The sequence below is a fragment of the Parasteatoda tepidariorum genome, chromosome 10 (assembly GCF_043381705.1).
Source record: "Parasteatoda tepidariorum isolate YZ-2023 chromosome 10, CAS_Ptep_4.0, whole genome shotgun sequence".
Classification (NCBI taxonomy): domain Eukaryota; kingdom Metazoa; phylum Arthropoda; class Arachnida; order Araneae; family Theridiidae; genus Parasteatoda; species Parasteatoda tepidariorum.
In genome coordinates, this window is record NC_092213.1 from 41,626,718 (window position 1) to 41,646,802 (window position 20,085).

At 27.3% G+C, this 20,085-nt stretch overlaps 1 protein-coding gene across 1 annotated transcript; it reads right to left on the minus strand.

Moving 5' to 3' along the window:
- Window positions 1-5,101: 5,101 nt before the first annotated feature.
- LOC107436997 (pyridoxine/pyridoxamine 5'-phosphate oxidase) lies at window positions 5,102-20,038 on the minus strand. The gene is made up of 7 exons (XM_043046001.2): window positions 19,895-20,038; window positions 18,989-19,136; window positions 14,988-15,087; window positions 13,064-13,117; window positions 12,750-12,878; window positions 12,055-12,131; window positions 5,102-8,680 (listed from the first exon to the last, which is right to left on the minus strand). The coding sequence occupies exons 1-7, from the start codon at window positions 20,004-20,006 to the stop codon at window positions 8,515-8,517; spliced, it is 786 nt and encodes a 261-aa protein (XP_042901935.1). The 5' UTR covers window positions 20,007-20,038; the 3' UTR covers window positions 5,102-8,514.
- Window positions 20,039-20,085: the final 47 nt, after the last annotated feature.

The following is a 20,085-nucleotide window of genomic DNA, read 5'->3' on the forward strand; positions in this document are numbered from 1 at the left end:
AAAAAAAAGGAAAACTGCAGTTTTGTGATGCTTTATAGTATATTGGAAGATCTTTACGTCATTTATTCGATTTTAATTAATCTCACTTTATTCAGCAGCTAATTTTTTTAATTCTGAAACATCTTTAAAAAACAAGAAACAAAGTTTAAAAAAAGGGGAATAATGTATTTAAAAAATAAATTCCATTCTCAAAATGAATAAAAACAAGAAAATTATTACTACTAAATAAATAAAATGTATATAGAATGAACGAATTATCAGCAAATATAATTTTCATAATAAATTACAAGCTTATAACTAAAAAGAAAGCTATCGGTTTTTAAAGCGTTCCCCATATCAGTTCTTCAGAAGGACAGAGAGAGAAAAAGATTTTCAAAAGGGAGCAAGACCTCCCACCGAGAAGATTAGTGAACTTGGGGGTGGAAGTTGCCTTCCTCCCTTACTCAAAGGTAGAAAGTGACTTGTGTTTCAAAGGCAATATTACAAAAAGTAATAAAGATTAAAAAAATTAACCTACATTTTCGTGGATAGGAAAGATTGAAAAAATTATTAGTATTTTTTTTTAATTGATCACTCCGATTCTTGAACAAGAAAAATCGATTCAAAGTATGACAAGCCCGCCATAGACTTTACATGTTAAAAGCAGAATTGAGGAGTCTGCTTGGTGCAACACTTTTCTCCCGGCAACCACGATTGTGGACCCGAGTTTCTGATCATTTGAGCGCGCCCCTTGCTTTTTGTTCGCCAAGCCCAAAATAATAATAACAAGCCCAAATAGTAAAGCAGGTATAACCACCTGAAAGACAAGGTGCCAAATAGATACCATTATACCTGCACTGGACAGGCAATGATCATGATAAACCTCCGTCTGAATTTCATTAAAAATCTTCTGATCTTAACAGTGTTTTCATTACAGAAGAAAAATGGGAGAGAATTTCTCACCCTCTCTCCAAAACAGGGTGAGATTTCAAAAAGTTATGTGAGATTTCTAAAAGTTATAAAAACACAAATAGACTTGGAAAAAAATATTTCTTTAATTATAATACATTTTCTAATTTCTAAACCATTGAATATTTTTGCTGCATCACCATATGAAAAATTTTCTATATCTACTTTTTCATCGGTATTCTCATTAGGTCACTCAAATGCTCATCAGTCAATCTGTTACGATATTTTGTTTTAATTCGCTTTTGGGTGCTAAATGACCTTGCAACAGATGCTGAACTATTCGGAATCACTAATTAAATTTGTAGCATTGTGCACACACTTTCCTATCCTCTACATCTGCCCGCATAGGCTTTTCAATTATTTCGGTTATGGAATAGTGAAGTTCGTTGAAGTTATTTCCATGTTCATGCTTCTTGTTAGGTCTTCCTGCATAGTTTTCCCAGACTTCAACTTTTACAAATTGCTGTAAATTGTCAATGAGGGAGTTTGGTAATTCATTAACAGCTAAAAATAGAGCTAACTTTAAACAACTTATTATAAAGGGCTCATTTTTTTCTCAACACTTGTCATAGCTGTTTTCATGTTTTTTTTAAAATGGCGGAAGACGAAATTTTTTCCAAAATTCGAGAGATTCGCGCATTTTAAAATTGATTATTAGAATGCACAAACTTCTAATTTTTTAATGTGAGAAAAAAAAAATATGCGAGATTCTCGCGCTGTAGTGAAAACACTGTCTTAAATTATTTAACCGTTTTTTTGTTATTGTTTTTTTTTTCTTATGCAAGTTTGTATAATCTTTTCTTAGTTTTGAATAAGAGCAGTCAAAACGTAAAAATAGTGATTATTAATTTATTCTGTTTGCCATTATAAATTTTACAAGGGCTTTATTATTTTAAAAAATATTTTGTCAAATTTTGTAGTTCTTGCATCATTTATCGAAACTTTTTATTTTATAAGAAAAACTTTTACTTCTCAGAAACTGACTTCTTAGAAACTTTTTATTTCTCAAAAAAGTTAAAAGAGGAAAAATAAAAAATTTGTTGAAAATTTTTTTTTAAACAGAAGCTTTTGAAAAAGAGAAAAGATTTTTAGAAAAAGGAATTGAACGCTCTAAACGATGTTTCAGGCACGAATGCTTATTTCTCTTCACTCTAGGAATAACACAATAGGCCGAAGAAAGAGGTCTCCTTTTCTCTCGCCTAGCCGAAGCCACTCCTAAACTGGGACCCTGCACCCCTACTTGAAATAATCGTATCTCGTTACCATAGTCACCACCACAGCTCCAGATGAATGTCTGGAGGAGTAACAGTTAGACAAACAGTTAGACTTAGACAGTAACAGTTAGACTTAGACAAACAGTAGAGTTTTTGTAATGCAGGGTACTTGGCAAATGCAACATCTCTGTCTATGTGGAAAAAATTTTCAGCAAGAGAATTATTGTATGAACTTTTTTAGAAACCTTAATAGGCATGCTAATAAAAAGGTTAAACTGTTTTTATTTTTATTAATTTATTAGAACTTTGATAATTCATTTCTTTAATAAATAAATGTATATTCTGCTATACAAAAGTATGATTGAATCGAAGGAAATAAAAAGTTTTTAAATTTTATAGCTTCTATTTGTTGAAATGTATTGCAAAGAATTTTAGAAAAATTGAGAATCGCATAAAAGATAGATAGCCATTTATATTGAAGTACAGATTAATAAATAGAAACTATTGATCAACTTTAAAACTATCCCTAGCTCCTGCTTCATTAATGTCCATACAATAAAATGGTTTTTTCTATAATTATAGTAAAATCTTTGCTATTTTTTTAATACTTAAATAGAACAAAATATTTTTTTAAAAAAACTTTTATAACAAATATAAAAGAAATTTTTTTTTATTGTAGCCAGGATTGGTGTGATTTAAATCACTTGATTTTATTTTAATTAAAAAAAATCCTTGATTTAAATCAACTGTGATTTTTTTTAAAAGAATTTCTGTTCACATTTTTTATCTGATTTTTATTAATTTATACCAAAAAAAAATTTTTTTACTTATAACTTTAATTTTGTTGTTTAATTATAAACACAATTCCTCCATCTCTCATTCATAATTACAATTTTACAGAAGGAAAGAAGCTTAGGATCATTATTGACCACATAATGTTTAAAAAGCTTCATTATCTGATATGACTTTTAAAGCTTTTCTCTTGTAATAGATGTGTGAAAAGTTAGCTCAATTTTAAATTAGTAATAAAGGTTAACTTTTTTTATATACTAAATTAAGTGAAAGTAGAAAAGAAATTTAATGGTGTCAATATATTTATAATGTATTGTTTAGAAGAAAGTAGCAAAAATTTGATGAAGCATTTTAATATCTTATTGCTTTAAACATCTATTTTCAAATTCAAAGAACTATGATTATTTTTTAATGTAAAAATATTAAACGTTGACAGGTAAAAACAAAAATTTATTTATATTATATGCATTGTAGACAATTATATTTAACAGCAAAAACTGTGTAACTTAAAACTTTGTTTTAAAACATTCCTAAATTCTTGTTTTGTTACTAGTGATTAGTTTTAATTCAAGCATTTTAGAATATCAGCATTGAATATAAATTTTCCCCCCCAATCATTACAGCCATAAGTTTGTTATTTATATTATTGGAAAAAATTGCCATTCAATGTTGTATGTGGGGATAGTAGTTTTTGATCATGTCAACCTTCATGTATGAAAAGGTGCCCCACTATAGAATCAAGTTAACACATGTCTTGTATACTGGTGAATTGGAATTATATTTTTGTAGTGGTAGATACACTACATTGTAATATAACATAGTTTAGTTTGTCAAATATGCAGTCCAATTAATTTCTATTATGACCAGTTGTGAATAAATCAGCTGTTCTATTCCACACCAGGAATAAAAATATTTTTTAAAACACAAACACTTGAAAGAAATTTTTTTTTTAAAAATTATTCTCTCATTTAAAAGTGTTTTATAAGCAATTTTAAAAAATGATAACCCATAAAGGTAGTAAAATGATAACCCAAATAAAACTATGGCCAAAAGGCCATAGTTTTATTTGAAATTTAAAGGCTTGTATTTGTTTAATGCTTTTCCAGTTACTTTTTGAAGAAATGGCAAACACTAACTGTAAAATGACAATGCATACTAACTTTTGACTCACTGGCATTTTAGCCTTGCCCTGTTCTACTCTTTTTCAAAATTAAAATAATAATTTTCTTTGAAATGAATAATTCTATGAAACTTAAGTGGATCGACATACTTGTCAATGCAAACTTCATTTTTCACATGATAAAAAGGGAAAAAAAAAGTCTCACGGGTACATGTACTACAACAACATATGTTGTAGTATACTTTTAACTTCAAATTTTAAAAAATGAGATATTGATCTATTTTGAAAATTTAAAAAAAAAAAATGTGTTAATAACATTTAGCTAAGATTTTATAAGTAACACATTTAACACAATAAAAGATTTTAAAACCATAAAGATATTTCTAAGTACTTAGTAACTTTAATAAATGTATTGTGGTGTTGGACATAAAATGTATTTTTTGTAAGATTAGTAAAAAACATTGTCAGAGATAAATATATATTGCTCATAAACAAATCAACCTAATTTATTGATACTGACATCTTTTTTTAAATAATTTTACTATAAAAAATTAAATCACAAATTTTTTCAAATGCTTATTAATTCCTAACAGTAATTATTATTTCAGAAATTATTAATAAATAATCTGAAAACTAATATTCTTAATCTTTTCAATAATTAAAAAGATATTGAGTAATAAAACAGTGTATAATTTAATGATTAATCAAAGCAATATTTATTTTAATTCAATTTATACTTTACAAGCTTTTATAAAAACTTTGTGGTGAAATGGTGGGAAAAAATTTAAATAGGTAAAAATTAAACTTTCCAAAATACTGAACATGTTCACACTTTATAAGCATATCAGCAAAGGGATACAGTGATACTTAATGTTCAACTTCAGGAGGTTTGTTATAACTTACAATAGTTTAGCTGTTCAAGTTGTTTTTGGTATATTACTTAGCAAATTAATAAGAATAAATAGAAATGCTTTTTACTGTAATAAATAAAATTTAATTCATTTTGTCACAGTAAAATTACAACAAGAAGTATATCTATCTTTATTTAAATACAAAGATACAAACTCCTTAATGAATAGAAAATTTGACTCTCACAATAATCAACAAAAGATAGGAGGAACTAATTAACACCACAACCGTATGTATTATTGTCTAAATGTTATCCTCAAAATTAACTGCTAAGACTATAAACTATAAGTGGGTTTGTAGAAGAAAAATCTTAATTTCCCAGTGAAGTGAAACCTGTTTGTTTTGATTCTTCAATAACTTGAGGATGTTAAACTGCCTAAAAAACTCTGTTAACTTTGCTACATAATAAAAAAAAATGCGGCATATTAAAGCCATTTTGGAAGCCCATTTCATGTTTAGTCTGAATAGAAAATTCACACGAGTTGGCCTGCATAATAAACAAGTCATGATAGGTACTAGTTACTAAACAGTGAACATTTCTGCCTAGATGTTATCTTCTTCAAACTTGGAAAAAAGAGAATTCAAATAACAATCTACTGTTAGTGGAAAAAATCTTTAGTCCCCCATTGAAGTAAAACCTGCTGGTTTTGATTTTAAGGCAACAATCATTGACTTAATAAAGTCAATGATATCAAACTATAAAGTCTAAGTCTGCTACTTCACAAAATACGAAAATTACATGTTGCCTATTATAAAAGCTTTTTTGGAAGCCCATTTATAGTTTAGAAACAAATTTTAAAAAAAATAATTTTTTTAACTACAGTTAATCTGTTTCTACTTTTATTGCTTAAGCATTATTGTGTCAAAATAGATCAAATTCATGTGCTCTTTCATTTTAAAGTATTTTATTTTATGACCGTCGTTGAACAGGCGACCCAATTTTGGGTCAATACCTACCAATGTTCAACTAGCCTTGTAATTTTGAACCCAATCCAGAAGACAAGGGAACTCCTGGATCAAGTATTAGGAGAAATTTGCCTTCGCTGCTGACTTTTTGATGGAACTTGCCCCTATTTGCGTTACATGGAGAGGAGAACCTCCCAGTAATTTCCAAACGACAACGGGTCTCCAACCCATGATCTGTCTACCACTGAGGATATTTTACATTGGTGCAGAATTTGTTTCAACCAGCCATCACTGGGATTTGAACCCGGTTCACCTCATCGGAAAGGGAACGCTCTATCCCCTGAGCCACCGCGGCTTTATTTTAAAAAGTATGTGAAAAAGAATCTCGGAATATTAGAATATGAAATAATTCAAATGCCATATTACATAATGTCTAAACAGTGTTACATTAAATATGGCCAATGTACTTCTCAAAATTTTATAAATTTCAAAGAAAAATACAACTATGCATTTAAATTATTTGGAGATAAGTCATCATGTTTGATAAATTTTTAGAAAATAATAGGAAAATATAAAGTAATCAAATGTGCAAAAATAAATCTAGAAGATAACTGCATCTGTAATAAAATGCAAGCATGCCTTTAACTATGTAACAGAAAAAGAGGAATTTAAAAAAATATAAATCTTAGTTTAAGTTATTGGAATTATAAATCATTTCTTTATTACAGTCTTTATTGAAGCATTCTGTACTTTAATTTTAAGAAACTATACTTTAACTTTAAAATACTTATAGGCACAAAAAGTACTTTCTTATTCTAAACCAGATAGAACAAAAATACTTGATCAAGACAATGATAAGCAGTAATTTATGTAAACTAATTAAGAGCATTAAATTTATTGCCCAATTTACATCAAAATTTAACACTTTTTCTTCCTTCTTAGGAAAAACACCACAGTAGGGATATAAATTATGGTAAAAAATATGAATGCATTCACCAAATATAATGTAATTATTCCATTCGCAAATTCTCATTGCACAAAATCATTCTGCCAGAAACTAAACGTAATCCTTTCAGTGCTCAAATGAAAAAAATGCGTTCTAAGTTTGCAAAACTCTAAATAAAATATAAAGTCAAATTATGAATAAAGCAACATATACTATTAGCACTTTTTTACATTAAATTATACATAAGAAAAAAAATTGATATATTAGAACAGTATAAGTTCATAAAAAAAAAAATTTGAGAAAATAAAAGTTTAATAACACTTAAAACTTGAGAAAATATTTGATAAAGTCCTTTACACTGCTAATAATTACAGAATAATTTTGGTTATTCATTTGCAGATTATTTGGTTCTCGTTATCTGAGTGATTGTGTTGACATATAAATTAATTTATGATAAATCATAATGAAATCTCATTTAAAAAAAAAACATTTCAATTGATAAATGAACATAAACAACAAATTGTATTATGATTTCAATAAAACTCATTGTCGAAAATTCATTGAGCCACCATATTCTGCCCAGTATAGCCCAAGACATTTTCTCTCCTCAACACCCTGGAATACGCTGCTTTAAAAATTTACCTGATTTTTCAAAAGCAAATTTTTTCTTCCAAGTTTGAATTGGGTACTGTTTAATCCTTTCGACAACCAATACAAACTGTAGCGATCCTTACACTGTGCTTTCTTCCGTTTGCATAAAAATAAGTTTATTAAAAAATTGCTGTTCTATAATAATTATATGAATAAGTCACCATATAATTAAAGTTAGTTTCAAATTTTTTTTACCAACCCAAGGATTAATTTTAAAATTAGCAATTTGTTTACTAAATATTCATTATTTAATAAAATACCCTGAAAATGCTAGTTTTCAAAATGGAAAAAAATAGTGGGCAAATATAACATTAAGTAGAAATATGTATTAAATAAAACTGTGTGAATAATAACAGAAATCATCTGCACTAATATGGTTGGTACTCTGAATAATAGCATATTGACAAACAAAATTTACATTTTCCTGTGCTAAAGGTTAGAAAAAAATTTATTTTCATTTGAGAAATTTTGGAAATCTATTTTGAAAGAACCCCTGACATAAATTTGTTTGAGAACCCTTCCTTTATCAGATATAGAGGATGAAATTAGCCAGAAAATGGAAATTAGAAAATGTAACAAATTAACATTTAATTATAAAATGATTCAAATTATTTCTATATTAAAATCAAATAATTATAATAAATTTATGTTTTGTAACCTCCAATTTAGAATTTTTTTTTCTAAATTAAACATAGAAATCATGTTGTTTTTTTATTTTTTTTTTCTTTAATGAAAAAAGCTCTTTTATAAGATTTGAAAATTTGACTTATAATATTGCTTCAAGCTTCTAAATTTTAAAAATAGAAAATGATACTCTTCAAGTTCATAAAATTAAAAATAGGATGAGTCAAAACATAAACAATTATTTTTTTAAAACTCTTAAATAAAACAGCAAGTTTTAAGCTGCCTAAATATATAACAATTTTTTGAAGAAATGAAGTGTAAATATGCATCATAGAAATAATTATAATTGCAAATATAAATTGTGTCAAAATATAAAACATGTACAAAACATAACATCCTAGGCATTATGGAGACAAATATTCATATATCCATCCATTTTCCCCGGTATAGATCAACTTTTCATCAGCTTTTTCCTTATCAGACAGTTTCCTAAAGCGTATTCTATCATGAAACCGATCGCTTCTTCCACACCAAAATTCAAATGATTCAGGTATCACTTTGTAGCCACCCCTATTAAAATTTGTTTTAAACATTTCACTTCGAAGAAAAATACTAATAAAATACTTAAATTTCATTTCAGACAGACATTTTATTTATTTATATATATCAGAGATATATGAATATATATATATATATGAAATACAGACATACATATGTGAAAGAATTTTATCTTCTTTTTCTTAATATTTAAAAAATAATTCTTAATAATAAAAAATTCCTAGAACATGACACTATCTTAAACTATGTTTGCAGTAGAGTGCTGCATCTAAATTAAAAGTAAAAAACCTAAAATTTTTCAAAAGTTACTATCATGGAATTTCATAATTCATCTGATTTACAAAGCTAAAAATAGTAAAAGGCAACACATTCTGATGTGCTGAAAATGTTTATAATTAACTCTTTAATAATGTATTTATAAACTAAATATTGCGAAGTATGCTAAGTTAATCAATGACAAAATTATATTATTAAATTTTCTATAATTCTAAAAAACAGTTTGTGACTTCTGGTCCATAAGTGCAATGATTTTCTTAATAATTTTTAATAAAAATAAATGAGTATATCTTTTCATATATGCTGCTAACTATGTTACTTTTATTAAGTAGTAATAGTACGATAAAGACTTGTTTAATTTGAGTTATTTTAAAATTTCAATTAGTTCAGACCAACCTTTTTTTTAAAAAAAAACAATACCATTTAATAAAAATTATTCTTAAATTATTGTAACGTATCATAAGCTATATCAAGAACTGTTCAGTTTTTTTATTATAAAAAACTTTTATTAACAAACAACACAAACAGTAACAAATATACAGTACCCGTAACGGGATAGTGAAAAGATCATAAACAACTAGAAAACCCCGTAACGGGATATACGGAAACTCAAATTCCACAATAAAACTAATCTTAAAAATAATCAACAACTTTCTTTTGGTGTTCTAATTTTATCGTCTGTTTTTTATTTTTTTAAATTTATCTCTTTATGTGTTTATTTATTTAATTTATGCTTTTGCCAACCAATTATCTTTTTAATATTTTTAGACTTTACATTATCCAACAGAAATAGTTATATTATTGTTCTGTAGTAATATAATATTAGTAATTATACATATATTTCTCTTCTGTGGCACATAAACTTGGATATTTCTTTATCTATTGGACTATTCTTTATTTATTTATCTTATTCTTTATCTTTATTTATCTATTACTATAATAATAGTAACAAAGTAATTTAGATTTATTTTTGAACCTTTCTAAAATGTCATTCGAAATTTTAAACCTAAACGGTGCTGTGGTGCCACATACTGTCATACCAATTATTAGGGATGGAGCTTGCCTTTTTCGAGCAACAGCATGCATACAGTATTATATGAGCATATATACAGTATAATATCAAATTATTAGCATACATAGAGTATTATATCAATAATAGCATATATACAGTATTATTTTGAACCACAGCTTGAATATGATTCGGTAAAGAAGTAATAAAGCAAGCAATGAAGCATTGGGGTGAATTTGCTATCTTATATGACGACAGAGGTGGAAATAATTTTAATACTTTTGCTGCTACTATACTAAAATATCCTAAACTCATACTTATAGTGGTTTGAATAATTTAAGGGGCTGTAGTACAGATTTTATACTGTTACTGTAGTTCAATAAAGACATCTTTTAAAAATAGTTAACATTAAAATCAAAGTACTTCCAAGCGAGCAAAGCCCCAGGTAACAGATGGATGGTGAAAAAAAATTTTTAATATATTCTTTAAAACTAGTTAAGGTGTTAGGATTGGAGGAGGGATTGAAGAATTAGAATATTTAAATATATTAAATGCTGAGCATTCGGCTTGATTATCATTAAAGTTTATATGTTGTACAAGATAAATTTGAAAGGTGACCAAGCTGGTTGCCAATGGCAGTTAGTATCATTGAAAAATTTTAAGTTAGTTTGAAGTTTGTCTAAGTCACATAGTTTGAAATAAATGATAAAAAAAATTTAATCATTTATTTCAAACTATGTGACTTAGACAAACTTTGTGATTTGAATATAAAATTATGTGGGTTTTCAAAAATGGATCTATTTGATTAAAATTTTTTGTGAACTATAAATATAACAATAGCTGTAAGTTCCTACTCTTAGTTAAAATTTAAAAAAAATGTCCTCTTGTACAATATGAGAAATACTTTAAAAATCAAATATTCAGTGACAATTAAGATTTATAATGGAATGAGGAAGAAAATCAATAATCATTTCCCACATAGTTAAAAATTACATTGACTATACTTATAATGGAAAATACTTTGCTCACACTTTATTATTAAGTAGATCTTATACACAATATATTAAATTTCTAATAATAAAAAAAAAAATTATAATTTCTGGAGGTATCGCCAAATGGATTTAAATTTACATATATATATTTTAAGTGGTTTTGATTCATATTATTTTAATTCTCTCCTTCAAAGCTCATGAAGTTTACTGCAAATATAATTATAAATATTTCTTCCCCTCTTTATGTTTAATTTAATTTTCCATTTCCATCAGTTAACTTTTATTAATTTTATGATACTCATTAAAGACTAAAGAAAATTTAATGCAACATTTAACATTAATTACTAATTAATATTACAATCAATGAGGCAACAAATGATTATTTGATGTCTAATAATTATCAATTAATCATCAATAATATCATTAAAAAATTTTGATTTCAATATAGTGGTAGTTGATTCTGCAATTTAATTTCGCAATCCTATTTCAGAAAGTTAAATCTAAAAAATAGTATTGTTTAGCCAGTCTTCTTGATAGAGATAGATAAAACCTAAATCTAAAATAAAAACTTGAAAAACAGCTTCAGTTTTATGTATTTAAATATTTAATGGGAAATTATTAAACATCTCAAATTTAATGCTTATATTTTTTTCAGTAAAATACGATGGCACACTAAATAAGGAAATGTACTGTCATTGTAAAAAACTTGGATTCCATTCCTGGTGATAGCATGAAGCCCACTTATTTTAAATCAATCAGAACCAGCTTGTATGGGTAGTAAAAGTGGCTGGTCTGTAATGGCTGATAATATTTTTACCATCCTGTCAATGGTCATGAAATTATGGAGCTTTAAAGTTCATGGCTACCTTGATTTGGCTGGTTTAGGAGTGTTTTACTATTATTTTCAGTTTAATTAATAATTTCTGCATAGGTTTAAAAAATATATATATTAGCTACCCCATAAGCACTATATCCTAGCTTTAAAATATTCTTGGGAATAATGAAACTTTACTTTTCGAAATTTAAATATATCCTACTTTTTAAAAAAAATAAAACTTAGTAGGTAAAACTAAAATTTTGTTTGAAATAAATATATCCTTCATACATACCAGTAATCAGGTTTAGGAAGTTTGGAAGTACCTTCCGGATATTTATTTTCCAATTCTTCTTTTTTTCTTACAAGAACCTAAACAAAAATTGTATCACAATTAAATTGTAATAAGTAATTGTTATCCACTATCAAAAATTAATAGAAATGCAAATTTGAAAAAAAAAATATTTAAATTTCACTGTTGTTCAAATACCCACTATCAATTCAATCTTATTATTATGTTATTTAGTGTCAAAAATATAATATCTTATAATAAAAAAATATAGTAACTTTAATGCTAAACATATATTGAGAAAATAAGATGAAATATACTGTGCATTACTTTCCAGTGTTTATGTAAAATGATTTATTGGCGTGTCTTTTACTGACCTTATTCTTTAAAAAATATAGCACCTGTACATGATTCCAAATTTGAAAGTAACTATGCAACAAAAATATATTTTATTTTAGTTTGATTTATTCCAGTTTAAATCTATGTTTTAGTAATAAACACATGTTTTTTTTAATTATGATGGTCTTCTTACAGACCACTGGTGACTTCTATATGGACCACCAGGTGAGAATCATAAAACTAGATAAAGACAGGGAAAATTTAAATTAAAGTGAAAATTTTTAATAATTCAAATAGTCATAAATATATATATTTTAATTTGCTGATGACAAAAGTCAAAGTATGTAATCTATTTTACCTACATCTTTTGATTCAATAACTTCACTCTGGTGACTGGCTAAAGCAGAAAGTTGACTACTTCGAGGACGTTGGTGAAAATAATCCTCAGATTCTTTTTCGCTAAGTTTAACTACAGTTCCTTCAATTCTAATCTATAAATATTATACGTGCAATAATTAATTTTCTATATAATATAAGCCAAAGTTCGAAACTCTAAAAAGGAAAAAATAAGTTAAACAAAAAAATCAGATGACTAACCTAATAAACCAACTTAAACCTAGTATAACAAATATGATAAAAACTTTATAATAATTTTTGATAAAAGAGTTATTCTTACTTGACGACACAACGAATCCCAATAGAATAAAAGTGCTACTTGAGGATTTTCAGCCTAATTTAAACAAAAAGAATTAATTTAATAAAACTTAGAATCTGAAAGTTAAAGCAAATGTATTTGTGTTATATTCCCTTCATAATTTTTTATGCATAATTATTGAAGAAATAAATTAGAACATTTTATGCAAGACTTAATAAAACAGAAAAACAATTGAATAAAAAAACATCAAGCATATTTTTAACTATTTACTTATTTCATTACCCATTTTCATAGATAGTGCTAATTTTGGTGCTTTTAATCTTTGCTTGAAAACAAAAAAATGCGAACTATAAAATAGTCTTTAATTACATTTATAGCTAGATATATTATTCATACTCTTGTAACTTATCAATAATGCATTAAATTAAACCATACCTGGTATGGTTCAGCTTAATAAAATGACTATATTTTTTGGTACATCAAAAATCCAATTCTTTATTATGTAAATAATATTTCATCCATTTATAGCTCCAGACTATACAATTTATTTGAATAACCTAGATCAGGTATTCCCAAATTGTGTTTCGTGCAACACTAGGGTTTTGCAGAGGTCTTCCAAGGGTTCAGTAGAGGTCTTTCAAGAGTTCGGCAGAGGTTTTCCAAGGGTTTATTAATATTTTTTTTTCTAAAAATGACTCACTTTACAATTGACAACGTTTTAATTAAAATTTGAAAATAAGATGTTAAATAGTTCTTTAGCAATTTAACTAACTACTCAAAATTTTCAAGGATATAAAAAATTCTAACTTATGTTTATTGCTACAGAAAAGAAATTCATTATTTAAATTTTAACTGCTTGAGTTATTGATATTTTGATGTGAATTATATTAAATGATAGTAAATATCTTATCAGAATATAATAATTATTTAATTAAAATCTTTATTATAATGTCAATGATAGAACATGCACTTAAAAACCTATAATTTTATTTCATTAACATTAAATTTTACAATTCATTCGTTAATACTAATATTACGATCATCCAGGATGAAACATTAAATGTATTTTGAGTATTCCTTTTTTATAATAAACTAAAAGAATGAAATTAAAAAAGTTCGCCAGTTTTAACTTCCTTTAATTGACAAAGCTACAAGTTGATCATCACTTTTTGAAATTTTAGATGCTACTTACATCACTTACACTAACAAGATTACCATAATGAAATTCATAATTAATTTATATGATCAATTACTAAATGTACTGATTTTCAGAATGATAATAATTAGTATGTTAATGTTTTTGAATGTAACTAGCCCGTAACAAAGGATATTGTAATACAGACAAATACAATTTATATGTTATGAAAATATATTATTTAAGTGATTTCACATTAGAATGACTGTTTGAAATTATTATTTTACTCAGACATTTTTTTAAAATAATTAATAAAATTATTTTTCACGAGAATAATACGACTAATCTAATTTTTTTTTATCAAAAATAACAAGTAAAACTTATTTTTGAAGAAAATTAAAAAATTTTAAAAGCTTCAGAAGGAGAAATATAGATTGTACGAAACTCCAATTAAATTAAATTGGTTCTCAAAAAACAACTAAACTGTTGAATTTAATGTTATTACATCTTAATTGAATATAAAAGTGATATTATTAGCTAAATTCTTGACAGCAGATAAAGTTATGAAAAGATTGAAAATATTTAGAATAATAAGATTTTTCACTTTAACTTGACTCTTTTTCATTGTTCTTGATTTATAGTGTTCATTGAAAACTTTCTAAATGCAAAATTTATATTTATTTTTAAAAACAATTTCTTTATTTATAAAATTGACCACTATAATTATTATTAAACTAATTCATGAATCCATTTGAAAAGGAAGAAACAAAACTTCTTAATACACACAAAAAAAGAACTTGATTAACATACAATTTCTTTTCCCTTTCTGCTCTCATAATTGGAAAAGAAGGAGAATCCATCTTTGCCATAACCTTTTAAAAGTAGGTAACGCACTGAAGGTTTTCCACTCCTTAAATAAAAGTGTAAATAAATAAATTAGTAAAGAATTTTAAGCAGAAAATTTCCAATCTTATATTTTCGATTTAAAAAAATGTCAATATTTTTAAAACAATAAATAGAGTTAAGACAGCTTCATTGTATAAATTTCTTGCAATTCATTAAAACTTCTCTATTTTAATATTCTTGAAATGACAATGTTAGAACATTTTTGTCCTGACTCTTTTCAATTACTAATGGAGTATTAATTTCAGTAAAAGTGTTTCCAGGGGTCTGTCTAGGTTTTTCTGAAAGGTACCTATTTTGTGAAAATTTAGACATTATTTGTGAAAAATTAAAAATTATATTAAAAAATCAACACTAAAACATGCTAAAAATATAGATTTAATGTTTCTTAAGGGATACAAAAACAAAATTTTAAGAAAAAGTATTTTGTGAAGCTACCGTTTTTCCTAAAGTTGAATTTGTGAAACTACCGTTTTAACTAAAATTGAATTTGTGAAGGTACCGCTAAACGGTAGTAAATTCGGCCTGGACAGACCCCTAGTTTCCGAAAGTGTGGTACGCGTACCCCCAGGGGTACAGAAACAGTTTAGAGGGGGTATGCGTTCTTATGCGAAATATCTTGCAACAAATGAAAATTTCAGAAAATTTTATTTAAAAACAAAGCTAGCCATAAAAATTTACGATTATATATTTTTCTATTGGCTATTTTTTGCAGAGTTAACAGTTAATAACACAAGCCTGCGAAATTGAACTTTTTGAAAAATACAAGAGAAGTTATTGTTGATTTATATGTTATTTGATGTGCTGATTTTGAAAATGACCTTCATTTTCCCCAATCACATCAGGATTTTTTATAAAATCGATATTAATGTTTTTACTAAAATCCTATTTGGAAAGGAATTCTCTCAAATAATTTTGCATGTACTATCCGGTAATTGTTCTCTTCATTCATTTTCATCTATGTAAAATTTAATCTTGTGAAAGAAAATTGATTTTTGAGCTATCAGTTGACTTTTTATAGGTTAAAATGAATAAAAAATACTGTTACCAGACAGCAGAAGTCACCTCTGGTCAAGAGAAAAACAATAAAGTTCTTTGTGTTCAAACTTTTTACATCAGTTTATAGAAGAAAATCACCAACATACCATTTTAATTTGTTTTTATTTATATTTGTATGTTTCATATATTTTATTTTCCTATTTGTTTTTATTATTTATTATCCATTTAAATCCAACAAACCATCATACAATCCAACATACCATTTAACTTACGTAAAATTGACGATTTACCAAGAATAACAAATATTGTGTATGTCTATATGAAAGTTTGAAACAAAAAACAAAACAAGCAAAATACCAAAGAGAAATATTTCTATTTAAGTATATACTCGTTTTCCTCTGAAACTTATTTTTGATGATCTTCTTTCATGCTTAATCTCAGGTTTATCCCGAGCTATTATCCAACAGTAGTCAGTGAACATGTTCTTGTCCCATCTTCCTTGATATTTACGCTAAATATCTCTGATATCTTGATGGAACCTTTCTCCTTGCTCTTCGCTAACTGCTCCTAAATTTTCAGGGAAAAAGTCCACATGTAAGTGAAGGAAATGCATTTTTGCACTCATGGAGCAACCCAACGTTTTAAATTTGTCCAGCATTTTCATTACAAAATTTCCTTATAATCAGGATCCTTGTAATTACCTAGAAATTTACTGACGACGTCTTTGAAAGCAACCCAAGCTTCTTTTTCCGTTTCTGTCTCTCATGTTAGTCTCAAATTCTTTATCTTTCATGAGTTTGCGGATATCTGGACCAACAAATATTGCTTCTTTCAACTTAGCTTGGGATAAATCTGGAAACTTTTTGCACAGGTATTTAAAACAATTGCCATCTTTTGGAACAGCCTTAACAGACTGCTTCATTACACCTAATTTTATATGTAGCGGAAGTAACAATACTTTTTTCGGATCAACTAAGAAGCTGTTTCGAATAACGTTCTTGGTGCCTGGGTCAAGATTTTGTCTTTTCGGCCATTCTTTTTTTACCCAATGTTAAGTCTTGTCACGGCTGTCCCACTCACAAATGAAACATGGGTACTTTATAAATCCCCCTTGCTAACCAAGAAGCATGGAGATAACTTTCAAATCGCTGCAAATGGTCCTACTGTGGTCGATATATTTTATTTTGTTCAGGACGAGAGCCAGGTTTAGATATTAGTCTTTGATTTTTTCGGTTACACCCACGAACATGGCAGGAACAGAAATAACAATCATCAAAGTGGTTTTGGGGCTCTCTCCACGTCACAGGAATTCCAAATCGTAAAGTAGTCTTCTTTCCTTGATGCCATAAGTGTAGATCATTGAGACACTGCACAGAAACTTTATGAGGTGCCCAAGATTTGTCCTGATCTCCGAGTTCCATGTCAAAATATGCGAGATAAAGTTGTCTTACATAGTCTGTAATGCTCCTCATGCGATTTTTAACTACACTATATTCGCCACATGTATAACAAAAGTCAACTGGGAAATTTTCACAATGTCTTGAACTCAAAGCCATGTTTCACGAAACGCACAGAAAAAAGCAAACTTTAAAATGACTCCCTGTAACGCTTGCTAGTGTTTTTGAGAGGTCAGCGGACCTAGATAAGGATTCTCGCGACGCTATTGGTAGAAAGAGATAGTTACAGAGTGAGGGACGGTGACAGGAAGTTGTGATAGAGGGGTACTTTTGTAGGTTTGACCAAAGTGGAATGCTGGTCCATCAAAAAGGGACGAAATTCAAAAATGAAAATTTTTTTTATGGTAAATATCCATAAAATTCCAGTAAAATTGTATTTTTCTAAAAAACGTGACGTGATGGACATTTTTCATTATTATTTTCCATTTCAGCACCAAAAAATACATTAAGTTCAGCTATCAGACCCCTTGTATTTTTTTCATCGCAGGCCTGTGTAATCAGTGGTGTCAACAGCCAGTTGTGATTCTTAACTTTTGTGCATTTTTTATATTAAAAAATACATTCATTTTTTTATTAGGGGTACACAGCGTTACGAAAAATTTAGAAAGGGTACACAAAATTCATAAGTTTGGAAAACACTGCAGTAAAACATCAAAAATATCAATGTAACAACAGCATTACCTGATCATAAAGTTTGTATATTGCATCTAAAGTCTACAAGAACGACAAATCCCTTAAAATAAAACAGCACTTGACAATTTTAAAAAATAAAATTGTTATTCAAAACCAAACAGAAAATATGTTTTAATATTTATTAAACCCTTTCAAAATTCTATTTTTGATATAAAGAGCATTCATGCTTTCTAAATTATTGCCTAACTAAAATATGCATAATCAGAGTTCTCCCTAGGAATATAAAAGAGCAGGGCACTTCCTCAGAGAAAAAAGCATTTCTGAGTTTTGGAGAGAAAAAAATTGCAGAAAAATATAAAAAATTCTTCTAGTTTTATTTTCTTTCTATTTTTAACTTAAAAATTATATTGAACATATCAATTTAATTTGAAGAAAGAAATGCATCAACTATGATTTACTTTCTGGGAGATTGTCCTATTTCTATATTGGATAATTAAATATTCTAAAGTATTTGGGGGGGGGGATATTTCTGTCTTGTGATTGCCAAATGGATTTTAACAATTGCCAAATGGATTTTAATCTTGCAATTTTTTTAAAAAGAAAAAAAAAAAAACCTTTAGAGGTTTGCCTTGCCTGATAGTGGCTACGAGTTATAACCTTTAAGTTGGTCGCCTTCTGTGATGTTTTTCTTAGTTTCTCACAGGTTGCTGACTAGAAGATGTCAAGATTTTGTGATTATTTTGTCCCAGATCACGGTACAGAAAATTTCCAATATTTGAAACCAATTCTACACTTTTTAGAAAATAAAAAGCTACTTACTTAGTTGCTGTCGCTAATGCCATAGCATTAGGCTCTATAATGCTATCTGTTTTACGAGCAACATTAAACCACAGATCAAATAACTTTAAGGGATCTTTTATTGCAAAATCCTTTTCTGCGTCCTTGTTATCATATGGAACTCTTAAACCTATAACATAAAATTTCCAAAACTTAATAAAATAGAAATAATAACAAAATAAAGGCCAGATTAAGTTGAGTATGTCTGTTAAAATTTTTATGGAGATATTCTCGTATCCAAATCTGCAAATCGCAATAGATTTTAAAATTGAAAATTTTTTTAAAACAAAAAAAACATGTAGATGTTTGCTAGAGGGTAGCTACAAGTTATATTTTTCGAGTTGGTCCCTTTCTGTGATGTTTTTTTTTTTAATTACTCGCAGACCGCTTCCTAAAAGTCGCTAAGACTTGAGGGGAATTATAAATCGACCATGTCGACATTCATCTATCAAAAGGTTAACATGTCTTATATACTAGTGAATTGGTATTTTAATATTTATAGTGGCAGTTAAGCCACAGACTTATCGATTATTCTGCCACGGATCACGATAAGGAAATCTCCCCAATTCTGTAAATGTATAAGTCAAGCTTAAGTAATGTAAACTAAATCGAAGATTTTAAACGTTGACTTCTCAGCTAACGAATATATTTAGAGAACTGCCATTAGTTGACCATAGGGCAATGGCCCGGTCTACTCACGCAGTAATCAAATCAGATCGTGAATAGAATATAATAACGGATAAGTAAATATACATTTATGAAGGAGGCATATGTAAATCATTTAAAGTTACATTCTTAGAAAAGTTTAAATAATTTTTATCCGAATCTCAAAGCAATAATTTAAAATGAAAACCCAGGAAGATTCTAAAATCAACAACTTTTCCTTGCCTCGTAAATCTACTGAATCCTTTGGAGCGATATCCATTTTTAAATTTGTTTTCAAAATTGTGTTCTTTAAAATTGATAAGTTCAGCAGACGATAAAATTTTAAGTTTAGCATTTCTAAATAGTTGCCATATTTACTTTTATAATTTGAAAAATATTTATAATGAATTCATTTTAATTATTTAAGTAGTTAA